At 39.4% G+C, this 25,169-nt stretch overlaps 3 protein-coding genes across 3 annotated transcripts in view; 2 read left to right on the forward strand and 1 right to left on the reverse strand.

The window, feature by feature from the left end:
* Positions 1 to 489: 489 nt before the first annotated feature.
* Positions 490 to 4,467, forward strand: LOC141430806 (ras-related protein Rab-35-like; the record flags this gene model as incomplete). The annotated part of the gene is given in 2 exon segments (XM_074091661.1): positions 490 to 638; positions 1,672 to 4,467. Coding segments are annotated over 2 exon segments (254 nt in total), but the record flags the coding sequence as incomplete, so codon positions are not given.
* Positions 4,468 to 6,278: 1,811 nt separating this feature from the next.
* On the forward strand, positions 6,279 to 6,584 carry ox (ubiquinol-cytochrome C reductase complex subunit oxen; the record flags this gene model as incomplete). Its single annotated transcript, XM_074092098.1, is given in 1 exon segment — positions 6,279 to 6,584. A coding segment is annotated over 1 exon segment (180 nt). The 3' UTR covers positions 6,502 to 6,584.
* Positions 6,522 to 25,169, reverse strand: part of LOC141431483 (leucine-zipper-like transcriptional regulator 1) — a 20,681-nt gene continuing 2,033 nt past the window's right edge. Inside the window, 13 exon segments of the mRNA XM_074092672.1 lie at positions 6,522 to 9,254; positions 9,593 to 9,750; positions 10,116 to 10,242; positions 10,650 to 10,828; positions 11,073 to 11,224; positions 16,775 to 16,954; positions 16,956 to 16,968; positions 17,854 to 18,029; positions 18,275 to 18,438; positions 20,189 to 20,330; positions 21,557 to 21,727; positions 23,367 to 23,530; positions 24,695 to 24,809. Of these exon segments, the coding sequence (XP_073948773.1) occupies positions 9,051 to 9,254; positions 9,593 to 9,750; positions 10,116 to 10,242; positions 10,650 to 10,828; positions 11,073 to 11,224; positions 16,775 to 16,954; positions 16,956 to 16,968; positions 17,854 to 18,029; positions 18,275 to 18,438; positions 20,189 to 20,330; positions 21,557 to 21,727; positions 23,367 to 23,530; positions 24,695 to 24,809 (1,945 nt within the window). The 3' untranslated portion in view covers positions 6,522 to 9,050.

A 25,169-nucleotide genomic window follows, 5' to 3' on the forward strand; every position in this document is an offset into this window, starting at 1 on the left:
TTTTATAAAATTGTGATTTTTATAGACCTATAATATAAACTTTTTCACTATCTAACTAAAACTTGGATTTTTACAAATTATGTTAAACAGTCAGATAACTAACATGTGTACCAATTTCCAACTCAATCCCGTTTAGCAACTTGAGTGTGACCGACAGACATGCAAATAATAAAGGGTGCCGTTTTGCTTTTTGTGGTATAATACCCTAAAAACGCCAATACTAAGTTATATTTTGCAATCTATCATACTGTCCCCCCTTTCAAATTGGATATGATAAACATAATCTTAACACAATTCAAACTGAACTCTGTTTGCTGCAGCGTTAAACATTGGTTTTATTACAAAGAGACCTCAAGAATAATTGTTATGCTAACTCCATTGAACTACTTTTATGTGTACAAACCGAAAACAAAAACCGGCCAACCATGGTAAATAGAGCGCATTTTGCTTATTGCGTAAGCTAAGTGATGTTTATGTAATTGGTTACAGTCGGAAACAAGAACGACTGCCCGTCGCGGAAAGTCGTGGTCACAGAGGATGCACAGAGGTTCGCCAGCCAAATGAATATACCACTCTTCGAAACTAGCGCAAAAGAGAATATCAATGTTGAGGAGATGTTTCTCACTATCACAAAAATGGTAAGTTGTGTTGATTAGTTTTTTCGATTTTCAGTATGATGCTTTGTTACTACTGTTCCTCTAAGTGCCAGCTGTATTATTTATTATGATCAGTTTGGACAGGTTTATTTAAAAATATTTTGGGTGAGGCCTACATCCAACTACTATGTATGATGATGATGATTTAACACCAGTTGCAAAATGAAAATGAAATGAGATGTAAGTGTATCGCCCTTACATCTACACACATGCATACAATATTCAGTTATATACAATGCAATGCAACTCAAAGTTGTCCAAAAGTGATAATCCCATCAACATTTTACGTAATCCTTAGGGTTGCCTTAAACTAAATATGACACTTAATTTTTAGTAACAAACCATTTTTTTATTTATTTTCGTAGTTAAAAGTACCTACAGTATGTAAATCTTATACTTTTTTAAAATAAAAAAATAAAAAACAAATTGAGCTATTGATTGGTTTTGGCATAAATGATGAATGTATTTACCCGAAATGTTTTTTGCTATAACCTGTCGAGCTCTGATTTATAATTATAATGCGTAAGATAAATGACAATCTCAATTTTATAAAAGACAGAAGTTTTTGTACATAAACAAGAACTTTGATAAAATAAAACCACAGAGTTGAGGAAGAAGTATTTGTAAATGAAGGGTTCTATGTTTTGATTATTTTTGATGACACGAAGCATAGGATGTGGTAGTCTAAATGAGGACAGTTTGAAAGATGATGTATTTTTATTACACTAAAATGATTAGTTCCCGATTCGCCGGATTTTTTTGAGTTAAAGGAAACTATGGAAATGTCGTGGCTTTAATCATTCAAGATCTTTTACTTTTATTGATCAGTGGAAGGGATAGAATCATATTTAATGAACTGCTTTTTCGTAATACTTGAATGGAGACAGAAAAGTCAGTCACGAAATTTAGTTGTTTATGCACCCTGTTATATTTATTATGTACCAGTGTAGAAGAAACAGTGCAGTTCCTTGTTTCTTTCAGAATTAGAGACAATTAATGAAATATCTGATTTCAGGTACTAAGATCAAAGTTGGAAATGAAGGAGAGACAAAATGTAGCCCCAAAAGACACAGTTAACTTGAAGAATAGAGGCAAAACTGCTAAAAAGAAATGTTGCTAGTTGTGAACATAGGGCAGAGTGCCGGGACACTTATCACTGTGCTCAAAAATTGTGGGACATGCACAACCCTAGCAGGGCACTAAATACCTCGGAACTAAAATACAAGTGTTATTTCTCACTGAAATGTCAAGAAAAAACGTATTGTAAAATTGGCTTATGTCAATGCCGCATGGTTCCTGCTTCAATATGCAATTGTAACGGTAATTGATAAATACAAGGGTAATTCGTTTAGATATGGTAATGTAATGAATTTGGAACGCATAATGTTGATCTCTTAAAAATGCCACAATGACACTTGAAGTGCCAGTTTGTTTCATTTTTTTTGGAAATCATGGCCTGCAAACAATGCACAATAGAATCATTTGTACACTTTTCACTACAACTTATTTGCCTACTGTTGTTGCAGTCAGTGAAGCATTAATTTCAAAGTTGTTTTATGCCTGTGCTTTGGAACACCATGCCTAACGTCTTGTCTAAACTGGCAGTGTAAATGTGACGATATAACACAATGATGAAGATAACCTCTAGATTTGTGTGCCAGGTTGACCAATCCCTTGCATATGGAGCATCTATGTTATATGGAAATGTTGACTCCAAAAATTACATTAGGATATTATGAATGCATAGGTATGTGTATGATTGTACTCCCATTATCAAATTTGTGTGGTGGAGTGTCATGTATGATATGAAAATGTTGCATAGGATATATAAATGTATACCACTAATTTAATTATCATTTCATGTTTATTTCATGGTAGCCAATGTTAGTTAGTCTCATCCATCAGATTGAAATTATCTAAATGGCTTGGTCACAATACTTATTTTGTCTTTGCTTTGTTTGCATACAAGATACCTAAGCTACCATTGTATTTTTTATGTTGTGAGTATATATTATGGCCTATTCTATGACTTCACTGTTATGAGTTACATTACATGTTAAAAATGTCAATGTTGTTTAAAAATATACCAGTGTTTGAGGGGAATATGTTCCCTGAACATCATAAGCTCATAGTATTTGGGTACACCCGTGATTGATGAGTAATTTCGGGAAAACCGTACTTGTTCAATTCTACAATTCTAATGTTTATTTTATCGTTATTTTAAACCAAAACCATCAATTGTGATTGAGCCATATCGGAATGAATATTAAGGATAATTTTGTAAACAAATGAGGAAAGTTTTATAACGGCCAATTAAGGAAATGTTACACTGGGTGTAATGCTGATAGGTACAGAGCAAATTATGACTTGAATCTTTTTTTTTTTATATGAAGTTATGTTGAATTTTTAAACAGACTTTAAAAGTCAGTCTATTCTACGGCAGGCGGGAATACGTACAATGACGAAGTACATATTATATTCAATGCACTGATGAGTTTCGTAGTATGAGCTGTTTCGCGGTCACTCGGACATAAAAACCTGTTGTATCATGTTTTAGAATGACATCAACATACATGCGAAGGGTTTTGCCATAGTCCGTTTTTCCGTCTGCGCTAGAAACATGCCATTGGTAAGGAATTTGAAAGTATTCAAATGCAACTGGAAGCTATTTCTCATTGATGAACCACAAGTTTTAAGGCTACATTTGGAAGCGAAGTTTTTTTTTAAGTCGCTAATGCTCTGTACCAACATACCGGTTGTCTTAGATGGTACTAACACTTGACTAACAATATACTTGGCTCAGTGGTCCTTAACAGTGGTCCTTGGCTCAATGGTTTGGTTAGGGAAATGTGTGGTGCGTTTACTTTAGAAAAGGACCTTGATACATCATCATTCTGATATGAACACTGTTACCAAGATGATATTATAAATGCGGTGAAGTAGTTCGTGGTCTCTCTCAAGATAGATTTAATCAAAAGGTTCCTTCCTCATCTCTTAAAAGGTTAAGAATCACTGACATAGTTAAAGTGTGGGAACATCACAATGTAAAGTTCAGTAGTACATCTAATTTGTTCAGAATGCAAGATTTTCTATGGTCATAAATTACCAGTGTATTAAAAATGAAAACATAATCATTTTATGAATATTCATATTGGCGAAGTGTAGATTATGTGCAGTATTGCATATTCCATTTTTATTTATTAAAAACCCTAAGGGGAACCCATTGGCAGTCATGGATATTTATTGTAATTATAATAATTATAATTTTGGATGATATATCAACGTAAATTAATTATATTCAATCAAAATTTCGGATTATTATTAAAAATGAAGTAAGTACCACTGGCATCTTAAAAATTTAATTCCATTGTGCATAATGCAATAGGCGCCAGTTAAGTCATATTAATTATTAAGTTGGAGAGGCATGCAAAAGCAATAAAATAATGTGCATGTGATGAAATACGTCATAGACAAAAATTAGACACCATCATTTATTAATTTTGTCATCTAGATTTTTTCACATTTTCTAAAAAATATTTGCAACAGCATCTATTTTTATGCGTCAAAAAATTGTCATCATTCATGTATTTTTATGTTAGCTGTAAAAAAATGCCAAAATGTTTTAGTAATTTATAGTTTGAATGGTGTTTATTTTACTTTTTTCTCAAATATCATTCCGTACAATGGGTTAGTTTGTACAATGTATTGTATTGTCTCAGTTCAGTACTCACATTTATTTTTAAGAAATGTTCATACCAGCATTTTATTTGTTTTTAAATTGTAAATAGACAATATATTTTGCCAATAATAATGTTTTTATTTTATTTGAAAACTTTATAGTTATATTGAAAATACAAACTGAAACATACCAGAAAAAGAGACCAGCGCTGGGAATCAAACCCAGGTCCTCAGCATTCCGTGCCGCGTGCTATACCACTACACAACCACTGGACAGGAGTACAGCAGGGCTACTACGAAACTTGAAGTTCGTGTCGTGCGGTCCCTCTGACACTTATACTATTTAATACGAGAGCGAGCAGGACGGTACGATACGAACTTCGAGTTTCGCAGTAGCCCTGCAGACACGAATTTCTCCTATGCACCACATATCTCAGCTTGTTTGTTTCTTATTTAGTCACTTAAGCAAAAATAAAAATAAAACCGGCCAAAAGCGGGACACACCCAACACAGGGTTCCGTAGCCATTACGAAAAAAATAAGTAATATTTTTCTAAGGATCTTTCTATGGAATCATCCAAGTTTAGTTTGATATACTTACTATCATCCTGATTTTTTTCAAATTTTTCTACCCACCGGTTTAGATTTTATGTGGGGAGGGGGCGCTCGATTTTAATGAAAATTTGCACTTTAAAGTCAAATATTTCGCAAAAAAATCAATGAATCGAAAAATCGTCTTAGCAAACCCCTAATGGTTTTAAAATACCTATCCAAACGATACCCCACACTAGGGTTGGATGAGAAAAAAAATCACCCCCACTTTACGTCTATGGGAGGTACTCTAAAAAAATTTTTTATTGTACCATTTTGTCGGCATAGTTTACATATATATCCGTGCAAAATTACAGCTTTCTAGCATTGATAGTCCCTGAGCAAAGCCGCGGACGGACGGACAGACAGACAGTCATGGCGAAACTATAAGGGTTCCGTTTTTGCCATTTTGGCTCCGGAACCTTAAAAAGTAACAAAATTTGGAGTTGAAATTAAAATTTAATTTATAGTTATATCAGTTAGATCCATATAACAAATAGTATTGAGTATTTACTTTTGAATATTAATAGAAATTAATAAAATATAAGATATATTCTTTTTCCTACTTCATTGAGTGCGCTTCTGATAACTAGTTGGTTTTTTGTATCATTTCCCCGTGAGAAATAATTCATAGAAAAATAGTATATTGTTACAACAAGAGCATAAAACGACCCTAGAAAGTTCCTAGTTTTGCTTTAACTAGAGTTTTTAGTTTTATTTTTTATTTGATTAATTTGACTGATTTTGAGTTTTATATAAATTAAAAATTATTTAAAAAATATACAGAAACCTGAAACCTTTTTGGTTGTGGCTGTTGACGCCCTGCAGGGCTACTACGAAACTCGAAGTTCGTGTCGTACTGTTCCTCTCGCTCGTATTAAATAGTTTGTTAGAGGGAACGACACGAACTTCGAGTTTCGTAATAGTTGCTGATCTGAGACGTAGGTTTTACTTTATACACTAGAGCATAAAAAGTCTTTTTAATGTCGCCTTGGTCATTCTTTCAGAAATAGGCAAAAATAATTAACTCTATACAGTATATTCTTGGTCTTGAAAGCTGATTTCTTAATCTCATTTAGTAGCAGTCGTGGCAGTGCAGTGGTACAAATAAAAGAAATAAATAACACTGTTTTTCCAAAATTAAAGAGGTTTTTTTTCTTCCAGCGATAAAGCTCAACATTTTCAGCTTTATCGCTAAATGTCACGTGACCAGATTTGATGTTGGAAACGAGCGTCGAGCGACCGCATGTGGCCCCACCTTTATGTTAAACTTGTCTATGATATGATATGGCAACATTTTTGACATTGACATTCGCGTTTTCGTTTGTTTTGTCTATGTCTATTACATTTTTGTAGGTGCGGGAACACGAGACGAGAGCACAAGGGAATTTTTAAAAATGTCGATGTTTGGGGCTCTAAATCGCAGCGTCTTCAAAAGGACGTCTACATTCCTGCTGGTCGTCGCTGGAGGTTCCTTCTTCTTTGAACGAACCTTCGACTTAGTTGCCGTTTCCATCTTCGAGAGCATAAACAAGGGTAAACTCTGGAAGGATGTTCAGCACAAATTTAGCCAATAAACATCAATGAAACAATGTGATCAAGATGGAATAATTTATTAGTTCATTTGTTATGATTTAATTAAACTTAATTAAAAACTTTAGAGGTATTATTTGCTTTATACCAATACAATAACATCCCATTCATTTTAACTTACACTTGTGGACCATTTCCCAGTTTCCGACTTGTGTTGTATTGTGGAATTGTATAAGTGATTACCAAATCAGGAATTGTAAAATGGGAGCAAAATAAATTTAATGAAATGATGACAATTATGAGAACCCTAGCACTTTAATGAATTTTGCTCGCATTTTACGAACCCTGGTGATAATCATACTTATTCTCGTAAATACCGACTTAAATATCAGAAAGTGCTCCAGATTAAGCCAAAATTCCTTAATTGGTGATTTTCAAATTTATTTGATTGTACTTTTAAAAGTTTGTTGACTTACAAGGTTAAACTTGCAGAACATGTATTGGATCCATGGAACAAATCATCGGGTGACAAGCAAAAGTCACTCATTACCACCTAAAGTCAAGAGGGATAACCAAACTTATGCATAGCATCGTAAGGTTCCACTATTTTTTTTGCAGTTAGTGACTTTTGTTACCCGAAGAAATTGTATTTACCTAGTTAACAATGTCTTACCCCGGCTCCCACTTGTCAGGAGTTGAAACCGCATTGTGTTGGATGACAATCATTTCTACAGGAAAAATCATGTTGGGTAAGTGTGAATAGCTTCATATAATATGTTCTGCCAATGGAACATCCGATCAAAATTCAGGCATCGGGCCCGACATACGACAACGGAACCAGCTCTTACCTAGTAAACTTAAATACTAAAAAAATAATACAATAATGACTAGAGAGATAGATTTAGGAAAAGTGGACACTAATCAGTTATCAATTGTGTCTGCATAGAAAATTATAAGACAATCTAAACGGAGACAGATGACTAGCTGACTGCAATATTTTAGAATCTAGAGTTGATCTAACATAATAAATTAGTGTTTTTTTATTTCCGAAATTGTTGATATTTTCACCAGAGGCTACAACTAAATCACATTCTGTGGTGGTACTAAAGCTCTGTTTGGACAAGTTGAAACTGCATACCACACTACTTCCTTACTATACCAGTGGTTTTATTTCTCAGCATCGGATTGCAACTCATTCTCGGAAAAGTTAGTCTCAACCTTCTGACACGAAGTTGCAGTTTGGGAGGTCTTACAGGGATAAAACTACATATATGAGTAAATTTCAAACATAATATTTGTCACATATAAACTTTGCCACCATAAACTTGGGTGGCTTTGAACAATGAGGCGAATGTTGATGAACTAGTTCGACAATGAACTCACTCATTTTTACTCATTTGTATACCCAATATAGATTTCTTTATTTTTTAGTGTACAGATAGTATGATTTTTATTGCAATTTTAAATACCTTATTTATATGCCTCAATTTGATCAAATTCACCCCGATTTATGATACATGCAAACATCAAAACAAGGCTGTATATTATATTTTATACAACTTCTCATTTTTTATAGTAATTTTTTATTTACATTTCTATGTAACATAATTTTAGAAATCTGCAACATTATGGTAAGTTACCTACGTAAAACCACAGTTTGTAGTTCAAACTGAATTACAATACATTTCACAAGGTTTTCAACTCAAAATATGTGTTTAAAAAAATGTATATGTGTGTTCATGCAACTAACATAATATATTGTAATAAATGCATTTAAATCTTAAAATTATAAAATATAACATTAACAATCAAAATAGTAGCCTACCTAATAATTGACTATGCACTATCAAATAAAATGCTATATTTGAGAGCCTTGTTGCACAGGATGTCTTTTTCATCTTTCGGCCCCGTCAGGTCATAAAATATAAAGGAAATGGACCAAAACACCCCTAACCAGTAGGTCAAGCCCCTAGAATGGTTTTTCAGTTTTAATACGAAACACCCTGTTTTCAACAAGTCTGATATACCTATGTATGAAAAGAAATTGATAACCTGACACAATACAGAATAGAAATTAAATGAGAGCACCACATTCTAAGTAACTGTCATACTTTTAATGTTAATATCTAGTTGGGTCAATCAACTTTTTTTTGTTTCTTATTCTGTCCCGTTCTCCAGAGACAGTTTTACAGTTGTCTAGTTTGTAACCATCGCAACGAGGTACAAGAAAAAGTTTATCGACCCAGTTCCTCTTTCATGCGTTTTCTAGTCTGTTGTTCGCTTATGGGCCCCTAATCAGTGTTATTAAGAGCGTCGGCGCCGGTTTTCTGTAACGTCTATCGCTTACACTACTAGCAGAGGTCGGTTACAAAGACTCAAGTTAATGAGCGTTTCTTGGCAGACGATAGATCGCTAGAATGCGTTGTATCGTGAGGTCCGTCTGGCGTTTCAATCTGGTTTACGATTAGCTCATTTAGTTTTTAAACCAATCATAAACGTGACGCGAAAGTCAAAGTTGTCGAACTGATCTCACCATACTAGCGCCAACTAGCCTAAGCTGTCACAGAAACCCTCATTGCTTCACGAAGCGAAGTTACCAGTAGTTAGAGAACTCAGACCGGGTCTTATTTCGGACGTAATCGTGGTCGTCGGTGAGCGTGTCTGCGGAGGATGAGGACGGCAGCGATCGCGGCTGCAGCGGCAGCGGCGTGTCGGTGCGGCGCTCTTCGGCGAGAGCCATCACGATATCCACCAGCAATGGTTGTGCTAGCACGCGGATCGATTCTTGGCGGGCCACCTGATAATAGACAATTTTTATATCTCACTCCCATAAGCCGCCTAAATGAGGTACAGGGAGAGGAAGGGGATAGTTACTATGTAGGTATAGTTGTATTCGAAGATTTCATGAACAATACTGATTCGATTGCCGTATTATTGCATTTTTAGCCCACCGCAGTGGTACTTAGTTGTACGTACTTAAATCAATTTACAAAATAATGACGAAGAAATCAATAAGTAAAATTGATAAAACCTGAAAATAAAAACAACATGTTTATAGATTGTTCTGGCTTTGTTATAAGAGCCTTTGAAAATGTACATAGTCCTTGTTTTTTATAGCATTTAAAAAATACTAACCAGTGGAAAGTGATGTACGATCATCTTGAGCGCATATTCTTTGATGTCAGTAGCGCGCATCCTGTCCGCCGCTTGTAGTATCGCCAGAACATTTTCCGGGGTGACGTTGCTCTGTAGATTGTGCTTGCAGAACACTTGCAGCCGGTTGTTCGTGAAACCTGACAGTCAAATCAAAGTTTAAACACACTTTAGTAGGTGTGTAGGCGTAGACAGGAAAACCTTGGATTACCCTACAAAAGACGCCGTGGTAAAAATGTGCCCATAAAATTTTAATTGTCTTTACCATAAACATAAATTGCATAACCAAGACAACCACCGAGTCGACGCCCACTAACTCAAATAGGCGACCTAGCAGAACTAGTCGGCAATGCCGGGATGATCTGGACTACTTCTTGAAGGACTGGTCCTTGTATGCAGTGGACAAAAAGCAGTGGAAGTTTCGGAGGGAGGCCTTTGCTCAGCAGTGGGATAAAATAAGCTGATAATAATAACTTGCATAAGCTAGTGAAACATTGAATCTTACCGTAATATATAGGCGCTTGAAATAGGTACAGGGAGTCCTCTGTGGGCATGTTCGTGTCTCCGTAGTAAATATAGCGGAGGAGCGAATCAAACGCCTCCTCTGAGGGCACTGTGTCACAGATTTGGATCTGTAAGTAATGGAAATATTCAACAATTTTTTTTTTAATTGGCAACATTTGACGCGTACAGCGAGTGAAGTTGCCGTGGGGCGCGGGTTTAGAATGTTGTCCCCCCTCTCCTCTCTTTGGCCCTTTAGAAACCGGCTAAGGGATGATACCAGAAGATAGGCAGTAGCGTCTTCTAGGCAATTTTTACATCCTATAGGATACTGCGCGGTCGCCGACTCGGTCGCCAAGCGTGGTTAGTGTTGGCAACTAATCATGAAGATGATCCAACCGATGGAACGAGTCTATGGGGGAAGGCTATGTCTAATAGTCGACGTCCTACAGCTGATACAATGATGATGATGAGGATGATGAAGTTGTCAGCATATCCAATCATGTTCGTTGAATTACATGACAGTTTGCACACTTACATTGACAGTGTTGTCTTGTGGTGAGAACGACCTGAACATGGCTTCAAAATAGGCGGCTCTGGCGGCGAGGATGGAGCGATGCGCGGGCCGAGACGCTCCGGACACTCGCAGACGCACGTCGCTCAGCTCTGCGCCAGCGCCGCTCAAAAACACGCACATGTCTTGCTCTAACGTTGTGCCTGTACAAGTTTTTTTATTTATTTAAAACTGAGGCTAGTCTAACGCACTCGGAATCACCACTTTCACCATTTTTTTTTGTCACACGGTATATATAGGATGTGGAAAGAAAAAGACGGTGAATGCGATCGCGAACGTCAGATCGTTAGACAATACGGCCATAGGTTACATAATACCCATAGCACAAGCAACATTGAGTTCTTGACGTAAAATTTGTGATATTTTTTTTTAATGGTGATCACTAACCAGTGATATCTTCGACGACCTCCTGGTGGCCAGTCAGTTTGGCGGGAGGCTGCTGACGGCGTCGAATCACCTCCACCATCAGGCTCTGTTCCATCGACTCAAACTCTGCCGACATCACTATCGGCGTGAAGTTGTAGTCCTTCACTAGAAACCTGAAGGAAAAGGAACACAATTAACAGAAAGTTTTTGAGACGATAAAATACTAAAGATCTTATCGTCTACGTATAGTCGCCGTTGTCATAATTTTTTGAAAATATTTTGTTAGTCTTTTCCGTAGCTTAAAAAAAACCATCAACAGATAGAGGATCTAAGAAAAAAGTCCGCATTAACTAAACAATGATGATATCAAGTATAGGTAGGTACAGGAGTTATATAATAACGGACCCAGATGGGATCCCTGAGCAACCCTACACAAAAACAGTACACAAATTGTTCTATTGCCACCCAAAACTAGTACTTAACGTCCTATAAAAAAATAAAAATTCACTTAGCTATGAATAATACAGCAAATATCGAAGCCATTATTAATTTACATAGCAGGATGATGTGATCCATACGATCGAAATCTTTTTCAAAATCTGCTTAGACGATATTAAATCAAACTTCTGGAAAATGTCTATTTTGCGAAGCAGAAAATTCGTATTAGTATTCGACAAATTCATAAGTGTATATTTTAGTTTAGTTTAGTTTATTTATTCATTCAATACATCATTACATTATAATTTACATAAATGTCAGTTATAAGAATTTGTATTGAAATCGTCAAAGGTAATATGATTAGTAATAATTATAAAAAATAAAATTCTAAGCATGTCATGTGAATGTAAACAATTAAAATTAGACTGGTTCTCCTCAAGGGATCGTCAGACTGAAAACACATTGAAATGTATATAAAGAATAAATGTCAAGGATATGTAAAGATTAATAATTGAGTAACAATTTAAATGTCAATGTAAAAACAATAAAATAAAAACAAGAAATAATAATAACAATTTAAACAATTAAATTAAAATGTCAGATTCATAAATTCATTTACGGAATAAAACGCTTTTTCCAACAAAAGGTCTTTTAGTCGACGGCTAAACGTTTCATCGTTCCTTTCGCTTTTTAGGTGTGAGGGTAGGTGTTCATAGTATTTGGGCCCTATAACGCGCGGGTTTTTTTCCGCTAATGCCATTCTATGAGGGACTGCCCGTAAGCGACCCGTGCTGCGAGTGATCTTACCAGCTACGCCCATTCGACTGAAGTTAGATATGTTTGTGCGCGTATACATAATAACTTGAAACAAATACAACGAAGATAGGGTCATGATACCAAGTTCTGTGAAAATTTTTTTGCACGACTGCCTTTGGTTGATACCGGCAATAACCCGCACTGCCCGCTTCTGCAGAACCATTACGCGCTCACAGTCCGTGGAGTTTCCCCATAGTATGGTACCATACGAAAGCAACGAGTGGAAATACGCAAAGTATGCTTGCTTTAGTGCACCATCTGCCAGAATGGGCTTTAATTTGCGCAAAGCATAGGCCGCACTGCTTAACCTGCCACATAGGGAGTCAACGTGATTCTTCCAATTCAAATTTGGATCTAGTGTGAAGCCCAGAAACCTGCACTGCTGGCATAGCGGTATGGGTCCACCAATCGATGGCGGTGACACGATACCCCTACCCGAGAACAGCATGATGTTCGACTTGGTGAGGTTCATGATGAGCCCGTTCGCTGAGAACCACTGCTGCAGCTGCCCACACACTTTATTTATCTTGTCGTTTAGCTGCTCATAAGTGGTGGCGCTCACTACAACAGTAGTATCATCAGCGAAGAGCACAGTGAGACCGTCAGTGATAACACTAGGCAGGTCATTTATAAAAGCTAAAAAAAGTGTATTTCCGAGTGAGGATCCCTGTGGAATACCTATAGTGACGTCACCCGGCTTAGACCTGATTTTTTCTCCGTTCGACATCACTACCTCAACTGTCTGCTTGCGACTTTTCAAAAATGACTCCAACAATTCGTGCACTTTATGCCTGACACCATACATTTTGAGTTTCGTCAGTAAAAGGTCGTTATTGATGACGTCAAAAGCCTTAGATAAGTCACAAAATATGCCGGCCACCTTAAACTTACTGTCTAGACTCATGATGATCGAGTCAAAAATCTGGTGTGCAGCGTGAGTTGTCGACATATTGCGCCTGTAGGCGAACTGTCTGTCAGTCAGTAAGTCATTAGTCTCTAAGTGGTTCATAATGTGTGATGATATGATACTCTCAATAATCTTGGAAAAATTTGGTACTATTGTAATTGGTCTGTATGCGTCTGTTTTATGTATGTCCCCCTTCCCTTTGTACACGGGACAAACCCTCGTATTTTTTAGTACATCCGGATAGATACCACTTCGAAAAATGTCGTTTATCAGTGTAACCAGTCTGTCAGCCAATACTGGCCAAATCGACAGAAGAGTATTCACTGAGATGTCGTAAACGTCCATAGTGGTCCGAGTCTTCAGCATTTTCCTAAGTACAAGGTCGAGGTCAGTCCGTGTCACTTCAGGTAAGATCAAATCAGGAATGTTCAAATCACATAAGCAGCGCCGCAGATATCCAATGCTTTTCTCATAGTTGCACTGTAATGTAAAGTTCGAGGCAGCTGTTAAAAAATGGGCATTAAACTTATCCGGTACGTCAGCGTCAGGCACACTTGTGTCAGTATCATCCTTAATAGATATGGTCCCACCCCTCTGCTTCAAGGATATTTCATCATTTATGATGCGCCATATTTCCTTGGAAGGATTTTTACTCGCATCAAGACGTTGGTGGTTGTACTGTTTACGCGCAGTTAATGTCGCAGACTTGATAAGTTCCACAAGGTGGGCTCTGCATTCTACAATAATCTCCTCATCAGGATACTGCCGAAGGATCTCATTAAAATCATTAAATTTACGCATGTATTCATTAATCTCATCCGTGAGCCATGGGGCAGGTTGTTTATTCTTAATTTTTAGTTTTTTTAAAGGGAAATGAATATTAATGTAATATATGATAATCCTAATTAATTTATTAAATTTTTCATGAATGTCAATGTCGTTATTATAAATAAAATTCCAATTGTATCTTTCAATGTCAATGTAAAATAAATAATTTGATTCATCAGAAGTCACTCTTCGTTCAATAGTCGTCTGTGTAGGGCAGTATTGTTTCTGTTCCACAGTTAGTACGTATCGCTGAGCGTTATGGTCACTGATAGCTGTGTCGACGGGCGCCGCGGTAACCGGCCCGCTGTCACACCGTACCACTCCACAGTCGATTGATGTTGAGCTGTCGAGCGAAATTCGCGTTGGGAATTGAACAATATTCTCAGAGCCATAGCTTTTAAGAACGTCATTTAAACGACGTTTCAAACAGTTTTCCCGAGAATAATCCACGTTTATGTCGCCAACCAAAATGAACCTTTTGTTTTCGTCACTTAACCTACTTAAAAGTAATTCCAATCTATTTAAATAAATGTCAAAATCTCCATTACCAGTTCTATACATACCAATTATTATAACTTTACAATTTATTATTTCTATTGCACATAACTCGCAGTGAAATTGAACGGCTACGGTGTGTAGGTCGCTCCGTTTTTTATACGAGGTACCGGTTTTTACGTACAGAGCGACGCCACCGTGCTCGATTGATGTCCGGCAGTAGTAATTAGCTAGCTCGTAGCCACACAGTCCCACGCGCTCAATCTCATGCTTTCTACACCAAATTTCACTACAAGCCAGAACGTTTGGGTCCTCAGTGCGTAATAATAATTCTAATAGTGCCGTTTTGCCAGTAATTGAGCGAACATTTTGGTGTAAGACTTTTAAATGTGATTTGTTACGACTTGTAGGTATTCGTTCGTTTGTTAGGCCGGCTTCGATCGAGTTGTGCGCGTCTTCGAGTTTTTTGTCGTGATAACATTAAACCTTCGTATTGAAACACCCTCCGGCCAGTTTGCGGAATTCTTCACTATTCCAACCTTATCAGCTGGAACATCAAGACGAAAAGATGAATATTGGCCCCTAGTCACATTGAGCTTAACACAGGTAGCATCCTTTAAGCCCATTTTCGTCGCAATGTGTTGAGTTATGTCCTCCACGGTAGTCTCCTGGCTGAGGTTGAAGACGTGCAAACTACTGTGACGCGGGGGGGCCGCACGCAATTCAACCGACTTCGAGGGCTTCCCAACCAATGGAATGGGCCCGGCCCCGCCGCTGGGCTGCTGGCCCGGCGGCACACGACCAAACGACGATGTAGCTGGGTCGTTCATAGTTGCGGAGCCGAAGATAGCTGACGCTGGCTGCCCATCCTTGTCAGTGGCTGGTTGACGACTCTGGCCTTGCTCGTTGTCAGCAGCACGACCGGCGCGGGTTCGCGGTATCCTGGGTGTGGGGACAGGGCTCACGAGTACAGGCCCCACTTGCGGTTTTGCGCCCATCAATACCATCAGCGGTTCTCCGGTCAACGACATGTTCCGCTTTTTGACGGCAGGAGTTTCACCGTTAAGGCATATTATTCCTGCTGGACCTGAGTCATTGAGTGATGTCTGTTGTGCCATACTAAGTGGCTGGTGACTGCTTACTATTGCATTCAAAATAGTTTGAATGCATCTGTATTGGTGAGTTAATAATGTTTGCTGCTCGCTAATTAGATCTTTGCAGCTCATCAACTCTCTTTTAATTTCACTGACCTCGGTCTCCAAATTCAAAACAACGTCAACCATCCTTTCAACCGCCGCCGCCGTTGTTGTTCCCGATTTTTGCTTCGCTGGTGCCATTTTTAACCGTTGTTTTATTTAATTTTTGTAAATATGTACGTCAATTTTCAATAATAATTATTTATGTCACTTTTATTATGTTTTTAGATAATTAAATAATTATAATAACATAGAACTGTTTAAATTGATCTTCTCAGGCTAGTGTTGCCAGGATAATTATTATATATATTTTTACAAATATTTCATTATATGCCTATCCAATTTATTAAAAGTGTAAACAAACCAATTTCAACAAAATTCTTGTATAAACAGCCACTGGATCGAATCGATAACACATTTATCTGTAATTTCGTGTTTTTTAACTAGATGTCTAATCACTTTTTTTCACCAAAATTCACTTGATTTCAATTTATTTTTCATTTAAATTTTTTTGTCAAAATCGGACGTTATTTCTTGATTAAAACATGTGTTTTATCTGTAGTAGCATAGACTAGCGTAGAGATGGTGGAAAATTTGACATTTTAAAAATCGATTAATGCGCGGATGAATAAGCGATTTTGAATAGTTATTGCTTTTATAATTGAATAAACAGTCATTGGAATTACATCAAGTATGGTAAATAATAAAATAGACAAAAATAAGTCGATCTGTTCAATTAATCAATAATCGATTTACTAAACAGATTAATTATTTTGCAATAGATTCTAGGTTTTCACATCACTAAATGTCTATGGTCGGGATAATGGCTGCTTTGTTTACGCTTGTCATAAATTGGATCGGAATACAATATACCTTCGATTTTTGTTATTTTGTTTGAGCCAAATTTTGCAAATCAAGTTTCAGTAATCGGATTTGCTTGTAATCCATTACACAAAATAACGCAAATAGCATTACAAGTACAGTCAACTGAAACAGAAAAAAAAGGCAACAAAAATAAATTGCTATGGGACTAAAGTTAATACCTGAGACAGTACTCCTTGACAGAGCTCAAGTTGGCATGATGCGCCGCGTGTAAAGCAGGCAATACGTTGCTGTAGCACAAGTTGGCTCGTAGAAACCGCGCGCACAGTCCGCGGAGTCGCGGGATGTTCAGTCGTAGAGCGAGACGGAGCACCTCCATCACTAGCAACACTGTGGCCGGAGGCTGGATCTTCGTCTGTGGAAATGGAGGTAGGGAGTTTTATAATTTTCTGGAGGTATGTAGACCAAGAAAGTGAATAATAGCTATAGCTAAAGCTTTAAAGGATAGTCAAAATATCGATGTATAAAATGAAAATCGTAAGGTCGTTCAAAAAATCGATAATATCGATATGTAGGTAAATAAAAAAAAGTGTAATTGATCGACTGTCTTTTAACCCTCATTTCGCGTTTAGGATTACCTATCTAGTTATGTATAATGGTCACAGCTCATTAGAGCCACCCGGCACCCGACCAGCTCCGCCTCGACTGTGGACACCGAAGTCCACTCGTTGTCGACTGGTGGTCCACGGGTAGACGCCGCGTTGACAACGAGTGGACCTCGCATGGTCCACGACTTTCCTAGTAGTCACTATGGCGGCGAGCAGCGGGCTGTCACCGAATGGTCCACTTGCCGTCCGCGCGTGGCAACCTCGCGAGTGAGGCGATCCGGTGACGCTACGGAGTTTATGTAGTGACCCTTTCATTCATCGCTCAAGCTCACTGTGTATACCTCTCTGTCTTACATCAATTAAACTCACGCATTCTGTCTCTTTCGCACCCATACGTTCCTATTAATTATCACCTTACAATAGTATCGTCAGGTCCGTTTGACATTTCAGTCACGGTTGTGATTGGATGGATAAACATCTAAATGAGCCAATCACAATCAAAACTGAAACGTCAAACGGACCTCACGATCCTAACGCCATCTAGCGATATTTCGCCTGTCGAAAAATCCTCATTCAGTATACCACAAGGGAGTACTTTGAGCCCATTGTCCTTTTTACTATACATAAACAATTTTTCCAACGTCTTTTTTAGTGAATGATGAATGACACACAAAATGTAGTTGAACACTAACCTTTCTCAGTAGGATCGATCCTGTCTGTGTAAATATAGTTCAGCACCATGTTAAAAGCCTCCGGAGTGGCCTCCGGTAGTTTGAGAATGAGTCGCGGTGTGGCCTTGTAAGAATACACCTCCATTGGCTTCTCTACCCCTTCGGCGATGCGCTTCGCTAGCTCTTCACGAGCTTCCCTGAAGCAAAACATTATCATGCTGTAACGTTATTATACTGGCAACATTGGTGGCGGACTAAGCTCGTTGAATGAGAAGAGATCAAAACCACTTGTAGTAGTAGGGCAGTTCAAGTCCAAATGTCTGGACTTGATCTGCCCTACTGTTAGTCAGCCACTGTTTACACCCCATCAGCCTTCGGTAAGAAGACCGAGTATGATCCATTCCATGTATTGACGGCATAATGCAGGATGCAGGGTACTCACTTGATGCGAGTCCTCAGGTACTGCGAGCGAGCGGCGAGCATGGCCTGATGGGCCAGCACCGCCACTTCGTCGGCCCCAACCAACACCACCACGTCGCAGAACTGCTGCGACTTGAGGATGCGGCCGAAGTCGTCGTGCAGAGTGCAGCGGGGGTAATCCGACAACTGGGTAATAATAGTACATTACTGTAGAGGCCGGGAAGTAGGGGGTTGCCGGCCAAGCAGATATAGACGGCCGAGCATAGCGAGGCCGGATAGGGATGCGAGGCCGGCAACCCCAGGTTCCGGCCGAGGCTTGTATAGTGCTTTTCTCAAACATTACATGAAATAAAATAAAAATAAAAACAAGAAATGAAGCTGGCGGGACGCTAGTCTGGTCGCGGTGTTGTGTTCACGCGTGTCGCGCTGGCTGCTGGCGGTGCTGCTGTGCGTGCTGTGGTGTTGCTGTGCGTGGGCCGCGTGCGTGTCGCAGAAAACAAAAGACGGTCGCATTGCCGGCCAGCGGCCTGCAAGGTTGTATGAAATCTCTTTGCAGGCCGCTAGAGTGACCGCCCGCAAGCAGCTGAGCCGCAGCGCCTGCAGCGTGATACTTCTCAGCCTATTAATATTTGTAACACAACGTCAATATTTCATGTCATGTTTGAGAAAAATAAGTTTCTGTTACAAATTTCATTTTTAATACAAGCTTTTTTGCTGACTGTACTTTTTGTTGACTGTATTTGCGTTGTCATCTAAACTATTATCCGTACCAAATTTCAATTCGGTACTATTAACCATTGAGGAGTCCTCCTGCGGAAACGATCCTGGCAGGACCACCACGATGTCACTACCATATATTGTATTGCCACCAAATTTACATAAATATGTCAAATTTAAAGTCAATAGGACCGCTGGAAGTGGGGTCAAATTTAGCTTCCAAGATTTGACCCAAACAAATAAATAAACAGGGCAAGCTAAAGAAAAGCTTGTAAATAAAACATTTACGTCAAAAGATCACAGCTAGAATAAAGGTGTTAATTGCTACGATGGAGAACGGTAGTGTAGCGAAAATAATCCACTTCTTCATTAACTAGGCCCCCAGACTTTTCAATATTGTGGAGCTACTCCGAAATTCAAAGTACGTCTCACACCTTCTTACTCTCCTACTGAAAAATTGCCAAGACCGGGACGTTACGAATTTCTAACGTCATAGTATAAAGCCCAGTTCAGACTAGCAAGAAAAACTGTGCAAGTTGCGATTACATAGCGAGGCCGTAAAGCGAACGAATTTGACGTGATCAATCCAGACCCTCGATGTAATAAATAATAAATATCATGGGACACTTGACACCAATTGACCTAGTCCCAAACTAAGCAAAGCTTGTACTATGGATAAACATACTTCTATAGATAAATACATACTTAAATATATATTAAACATCCAAGAGCCGTGAACAAACATTCGTATTACTCACACAAATATCTGCCCCGGCCGGGAATCGAACTCGGGACCTCAAGCTTCGCAGTCAGGTTCTCTAACCACTTGGCCATCTGGTCGTCATGTAACACAATTTGCATGATTTTTCTTGCAGGTCTAAACTACACCTTACGTACGCCCTTACCAAGACGTTATTAAGGCCTACCTCACATGGAAACCGTGGTGGCCTAGTGGTTTGACCTATCGCCTCTCAAGCAGACATTCTCGACATTCATGTGCGAAATTACACTTGACATTTACCACGTGCTTTGCTGTGAGGGAAAACAACGTGAGGAAACCTGCACACACCTGTGAAGCAATTCAATGGTATGTGTGAAGTTCCCCATCCGCACTGGGCCCGCGTGGGGACTACGGCCAAGCCCTCTCATCCTGAGAGGATGCCTGCGCCCAGCAGCGGGACGCAAATAGGTTGGAATGATGATGATGATGAGGGCTCACCTGGAAGCGGAACAGCTCCCCGCTGCGCACGTTGTTATCGACGGTGCCTCCAAACACGAACATGGCGTCGCCGACCACCGCCCCCGCGTGGAACAGCCGCCCCACCGGCACTTGCGACTCGTGCGCTGGGTTCACTATTGACCTGACGAAACATCACGAATGCGTAACATGAGTCTACTTGAACGTACTGTCAGAGTAAAAGAGTTGAAGGAAGCCTCCTGTTCCTTTTGTTTTTGATTGTTTTTTTTTTGAGTTTGTGCTCAAAAAGCTGCTCAGCAGACAGAAAAAGCAAAACAAAATCTTCATGTTCTGACGTCATACTACGACATAAACTAGAGGTCCTTTACGGGGTGTAAAGGACTCTGTTAAGTTCCTGTGTGTCTTATGTGACAGATGATTTATGACGCCATCTTTGTTTATTTTGCCGTAGATGGCCGTATCTGTAGCGGCGCGTCACACAAACTCAGTGGCGTAGCGCGGGTGACAGCCGCCCGGGGCGGAAGAAAAGTTCGGTTAGGGCTCATAATGTCCCACTCGCAAAATGTCCCACCACCAAAATTACGTCCCTTTCTCAAAACGTCCCATTGTTTTCGCAAAATGGCCCTTCTGAAAAAGCCCCTTTCGCAAAACGTCCCGTCTGCAAAATATCACATTAGCAAAATGTCCCGTTCGAAAAACGTCCCTTTCGCAAAATTCTTGTTTAAATAAAGAAATTAGGCTCTCTCATTCATTAAAAGGAAGGACATTTTTGCGAAAGGGACGTTTTGCGAACGGGACGCCATTTATGTGATGGACATTTTAGCAGAGAGGTCGTTTTAAGAATGGGACATTTATAAAAGGGACTTTTTGCGAAAGGGACAAAGGGACATTTTGCGAGTGGGACATTATGAGCCCTAACCAAAATTTTGCCTCCCTCTTGTTAAGGTTTAATAAACCATTGTAGGTACAGTCGAGTTCATAAACTTGTGAGCAAAAATTTTATCAAAATTATCTGAACACGACTCTATTGTTAACGGCGTAGAAGCGTGTTCAGATATTATTGATAAAATTTTTGCTCACAAGTTTATGAACTCGACTGTACCTATACAAGATATCAATTCTTTATTATTAGGTATTGTACAATATAATGGAGATTCCCCGATTTCGTAACAGTATAAGTAATACAAACATTCGACGGCCCGAATCGTGGGTGAGAAAAAAATGTGAAATATTATTATGTAGATATTATTCAGTACTATTTATTATAGACTGTTGCCCCCCCCCCCGCACCTACTACGTTACGCCACGTTCTGTAGCCGGACCCGAGCATGTTCCGTGTGTCACGTATCACAATATATGTATACTCATAGAATGCTGTTCGCCACATACCACATCTGCGTGTCGAGGTCGAAGCAGTGCAGATCACTCGGCAGCGTGTTGTCGGCGGCGCCGCCGAACACGTACAGGTGCCGGCCGTGCGCCAGCATCACGTGCCCGTAGCGGCGCGCCGGCGCCGGCCCCGCGCACCGCAACAAGTGCTCCGTGCACACGCGGCTCCAACTGACAAACATAAATAACAAATATAAATATCATGGCACGCTTGGGGAGTGTCTTTTCAAAAGGGCTTACTCCACTATAGACTTTTTTTAGGACATCGAGGAAAACTAAATATCAATGAAAAAGATGAGGTCACGCACACAAAAACAAGTCATGTATCTAATGATAGCGGGATTTTGACATTCACGCATTCATTTTATTTTATTTTTATTCATTCATTCAAAATGAAGACAACAAATGGTCCAAGAGTATAAGTAAACACGTTACGAACATACTTAAAAACTATGTTAGTGTACAGTCAGCCAAGAAATTGGTCTACCACCCTACAGTCGATGTTTATTTGAACGTCATGAGACAACAAGGTCTATTTCCCCTTGCAGTAATGTTATGACTGTGACAATTGCTCTATCATATGTATTTACGTGATGTCAAGTTGAATTGACAACTGACATCGTAGTGTTTTGTTTAAGCATGATCTCAATATATAAGAACACTTTTGTTGAATTTACGTCGATAAAAATACTTGACACTTGTCAGTGATAATTTATTTTTCAGTTGCAAAAAGTTTTTCTTGAAAAAGATCGAAATGGTTTAAATTAAAGGAATCATATTTACATTACCGCATACCTTCTGCATTTATAACAAAGGTCAAAATGACAAAATCAAAATAATATATGACTTTAAATGTCAGGAATCTCAAATAATAGACGATACGTCATATTTGTGCATCTCTTACACTCCGTTAGAAAAGTCAACCTTAGTGATAATTTGATCTCACAGAAACTTTTGTCAAAACTGGTAGACCACTTTCTTGGCCGACTGTACAGTAAATATTGAAAAAAGATATACAACCAACAGGAGACTCATCTTCTGTTGGTCAGCACCTGGGCAAAGTGGAGCATGCAAGGCGAGTCATATCTCGCCGCCACAGTTTGCAGAATGGGGTTGGGACTAGCCCACAGCCTTCTGAGCATCGAGGCAGTCTTTTTGCGCATGATGGCATAGACATCATCCGTTCTAGCTAGCGCAAACATGCCCGATGCGCTGCAAGACCGCGGCAGCCCCATCAGCGCCCTAAAGCCGTTATTATATTGTACTCGAAGGACGCTGACCTGACGGACCGCTGCGTGCAGCTAACTTAGACACTGCACGTGTAGACTTGACAGTAGGATTTAAATAGCGTCACCTTGATTTGCTTACTACAACGTGCAAACCGCCAGGCCAACATGTTACATCTTTATATTTATGAAATCAGTTCTTCATGTAATCATTCACTTCAACTCTCGTGGCACTACCTATATTATGCGTTCACTTTTGAAAAAGCTAACAATCCACAAGTGTGCGCGGGGGAAACTAAAAAATGTGACTTGCCCCCTGGGCCAGAAGCTGGGTGCGTCTTTGTCATTGCACAAAGCTTGCCTAAAACGGTTAGATTTTTGAAATGACGGGCGTTTTTCCGACCCTAAGGGGCTGTTTCACCATCTCTTGATTAGTGTTAACTGACGGTTAAATGTGATGCCGTCTACGTCTATTCGAACAAAACAAATAGAGACGGCATCACATTTAACCTTCAGTTAAAACTAATCAATGGATGGTGAAACAGCCCCTAAGTCTATGCTAAAGCTAAAAGTGTTATACTAACGTGTGTGTTTCAAAGTCGAACTGGAAGAGCGCGTTTGTGATCTTAGCGCCGCTCTGTCCGCTGAAGACGAACATCTTGCCGCGCGCCACCGCCACCGGGAAGTTGCAACATGTCGGGGGGCATTGACCTTTTTGTTCCACGCGCTCCCATTGCCGGACTTCACCCTGTATAAGAAGTGAGGATAGTACGTAGAGATGGTACACAGATGATTGTTGATGTATAAACCATTTGATTTCTAACAAAATGTTTTCTTGCTTGTTCCATTCCGTTGTCCAGGAGACAACAGTGACAGAGTTTCTTAAAACAACTGTTATAATGTATGCTACTAATGTAACTACGACAAAAATGTATGCTCGATGAATTTTATTTTAACCACAGCCACAGAAAACATACATATAGAAACTCAGTGTTTTAAAGAGTTGTCCAGGGGACGTAACCATGGCAACAAGTTACAAGAAGAAGTTGCTCCGAGGATTTGGGCTACGAATTAGCCCAAAACATGTCGAGCTAAACTCGATTTAAGACGTATTACGATATATCCGGATTAATTGCATTGAATTTGAGTGGCGAGTGGCCTTAGAATCCCAGTTCGTGATGGTACTGTATCCATTCTGTGCCAAAGGCAAGTCAATGGCATAGTAAAAGAGAACAAGTAGGTCCACTCCGACCCTTTAGGAGACTTAAGTGCAATGCCTACTCCGGCGCGGACGCTTAGGGTTGTCAACGTCTATTTTAGATTAATTACCTACCGGCAAATAATTTTAGTACGAAAGTTAACTTAAAATCGTCTAATATCTGTGTCTAGAGAAACTAGACAGATTCTATGCCGTTATAAGTATTATTATTATTATACTCAATTTAAAAATATTATTTTTTAATTCGCCGTAATGGTGATGGCGACTGTATACATACTACTCATGTTTACCTACACATAATACTATAACTATATTCTTTATAGGTAGGTAGGTATCTATTATTTTTTTATGTGTCCTGGCACGAAACTATTACACTACACTTGTATTATCGCTAATTTACAACTATACCGATTACTAAAAATAGGTAAGTACGAGTACGCGAACGTTAAAGGTGATCATCTCGCGAAGCGGGCCCGCCTGTAAGACGAACGAGCTAAATCAAAACGTACGGTACCGATGGCAGCGCAGCCTTGACTAAAGAAAACTTAATCCTCCTTAAATTATCAGTGTGTGCGTGCGTACCAGCGTGCACACATTTAAGCCGCGCGATGTACTTTTGTTCGTAGTGAGCCTACTTGTTCTCTTTTGCTATGTCAATGGTATGTCAACCATTGATTAGCAATTCAGACTCACCACAAGGTTGATAGTCCACATGTCGTTCAGACGCGCGTTGCCGTCGTATCCAGCGAATATCCACAGTTTGTCGTCGTAAACGGCAGCGCCATGCGCCGACCGCGGCACCGGCTCTCTGCGCACAACCAGCCTTATTGTCTAACACACTTGGTACAGATCTGTTCACTCACAAAGGCGCGCCCCTCCACAGCTAATTATCAATGTGCACGAGTAAACCTCGTACTTACACGTTGTCTTAGTCTCAGTGTGCGTGACTGACGGTACGCTTGTGACTGAGGACACGTTCGAGCTACGCACACATAGACTTGTCGTACGGATACGTTATTAAAACTACAATTATTAAATGTCGAGGGGCGCGCCTTTGTGAGTGAAGAGATCTGTAATAGACGAGCCAAAGAGGGAATTTTTGGATATACTATACTTATCGTTTTTTTTTACATTTTCAAAATTTTGTTACGAGCTAGCGTCACTTCCG

This window comes from Choristoneura fumiferana, chromosome 9 (assembly GCF_025370935.1).
Source record: "Choristoneura fumiferana chromosome 9, NRCan_CFum_1, whole genome shotgun sequence".
Classification (NCBI taxonomy): Eukaryota; Metazoa; Arthropoda; class Insecta; order Lepidoptera; family Tortricidae; genus Choristoneura; species Choristoneura fumiferana.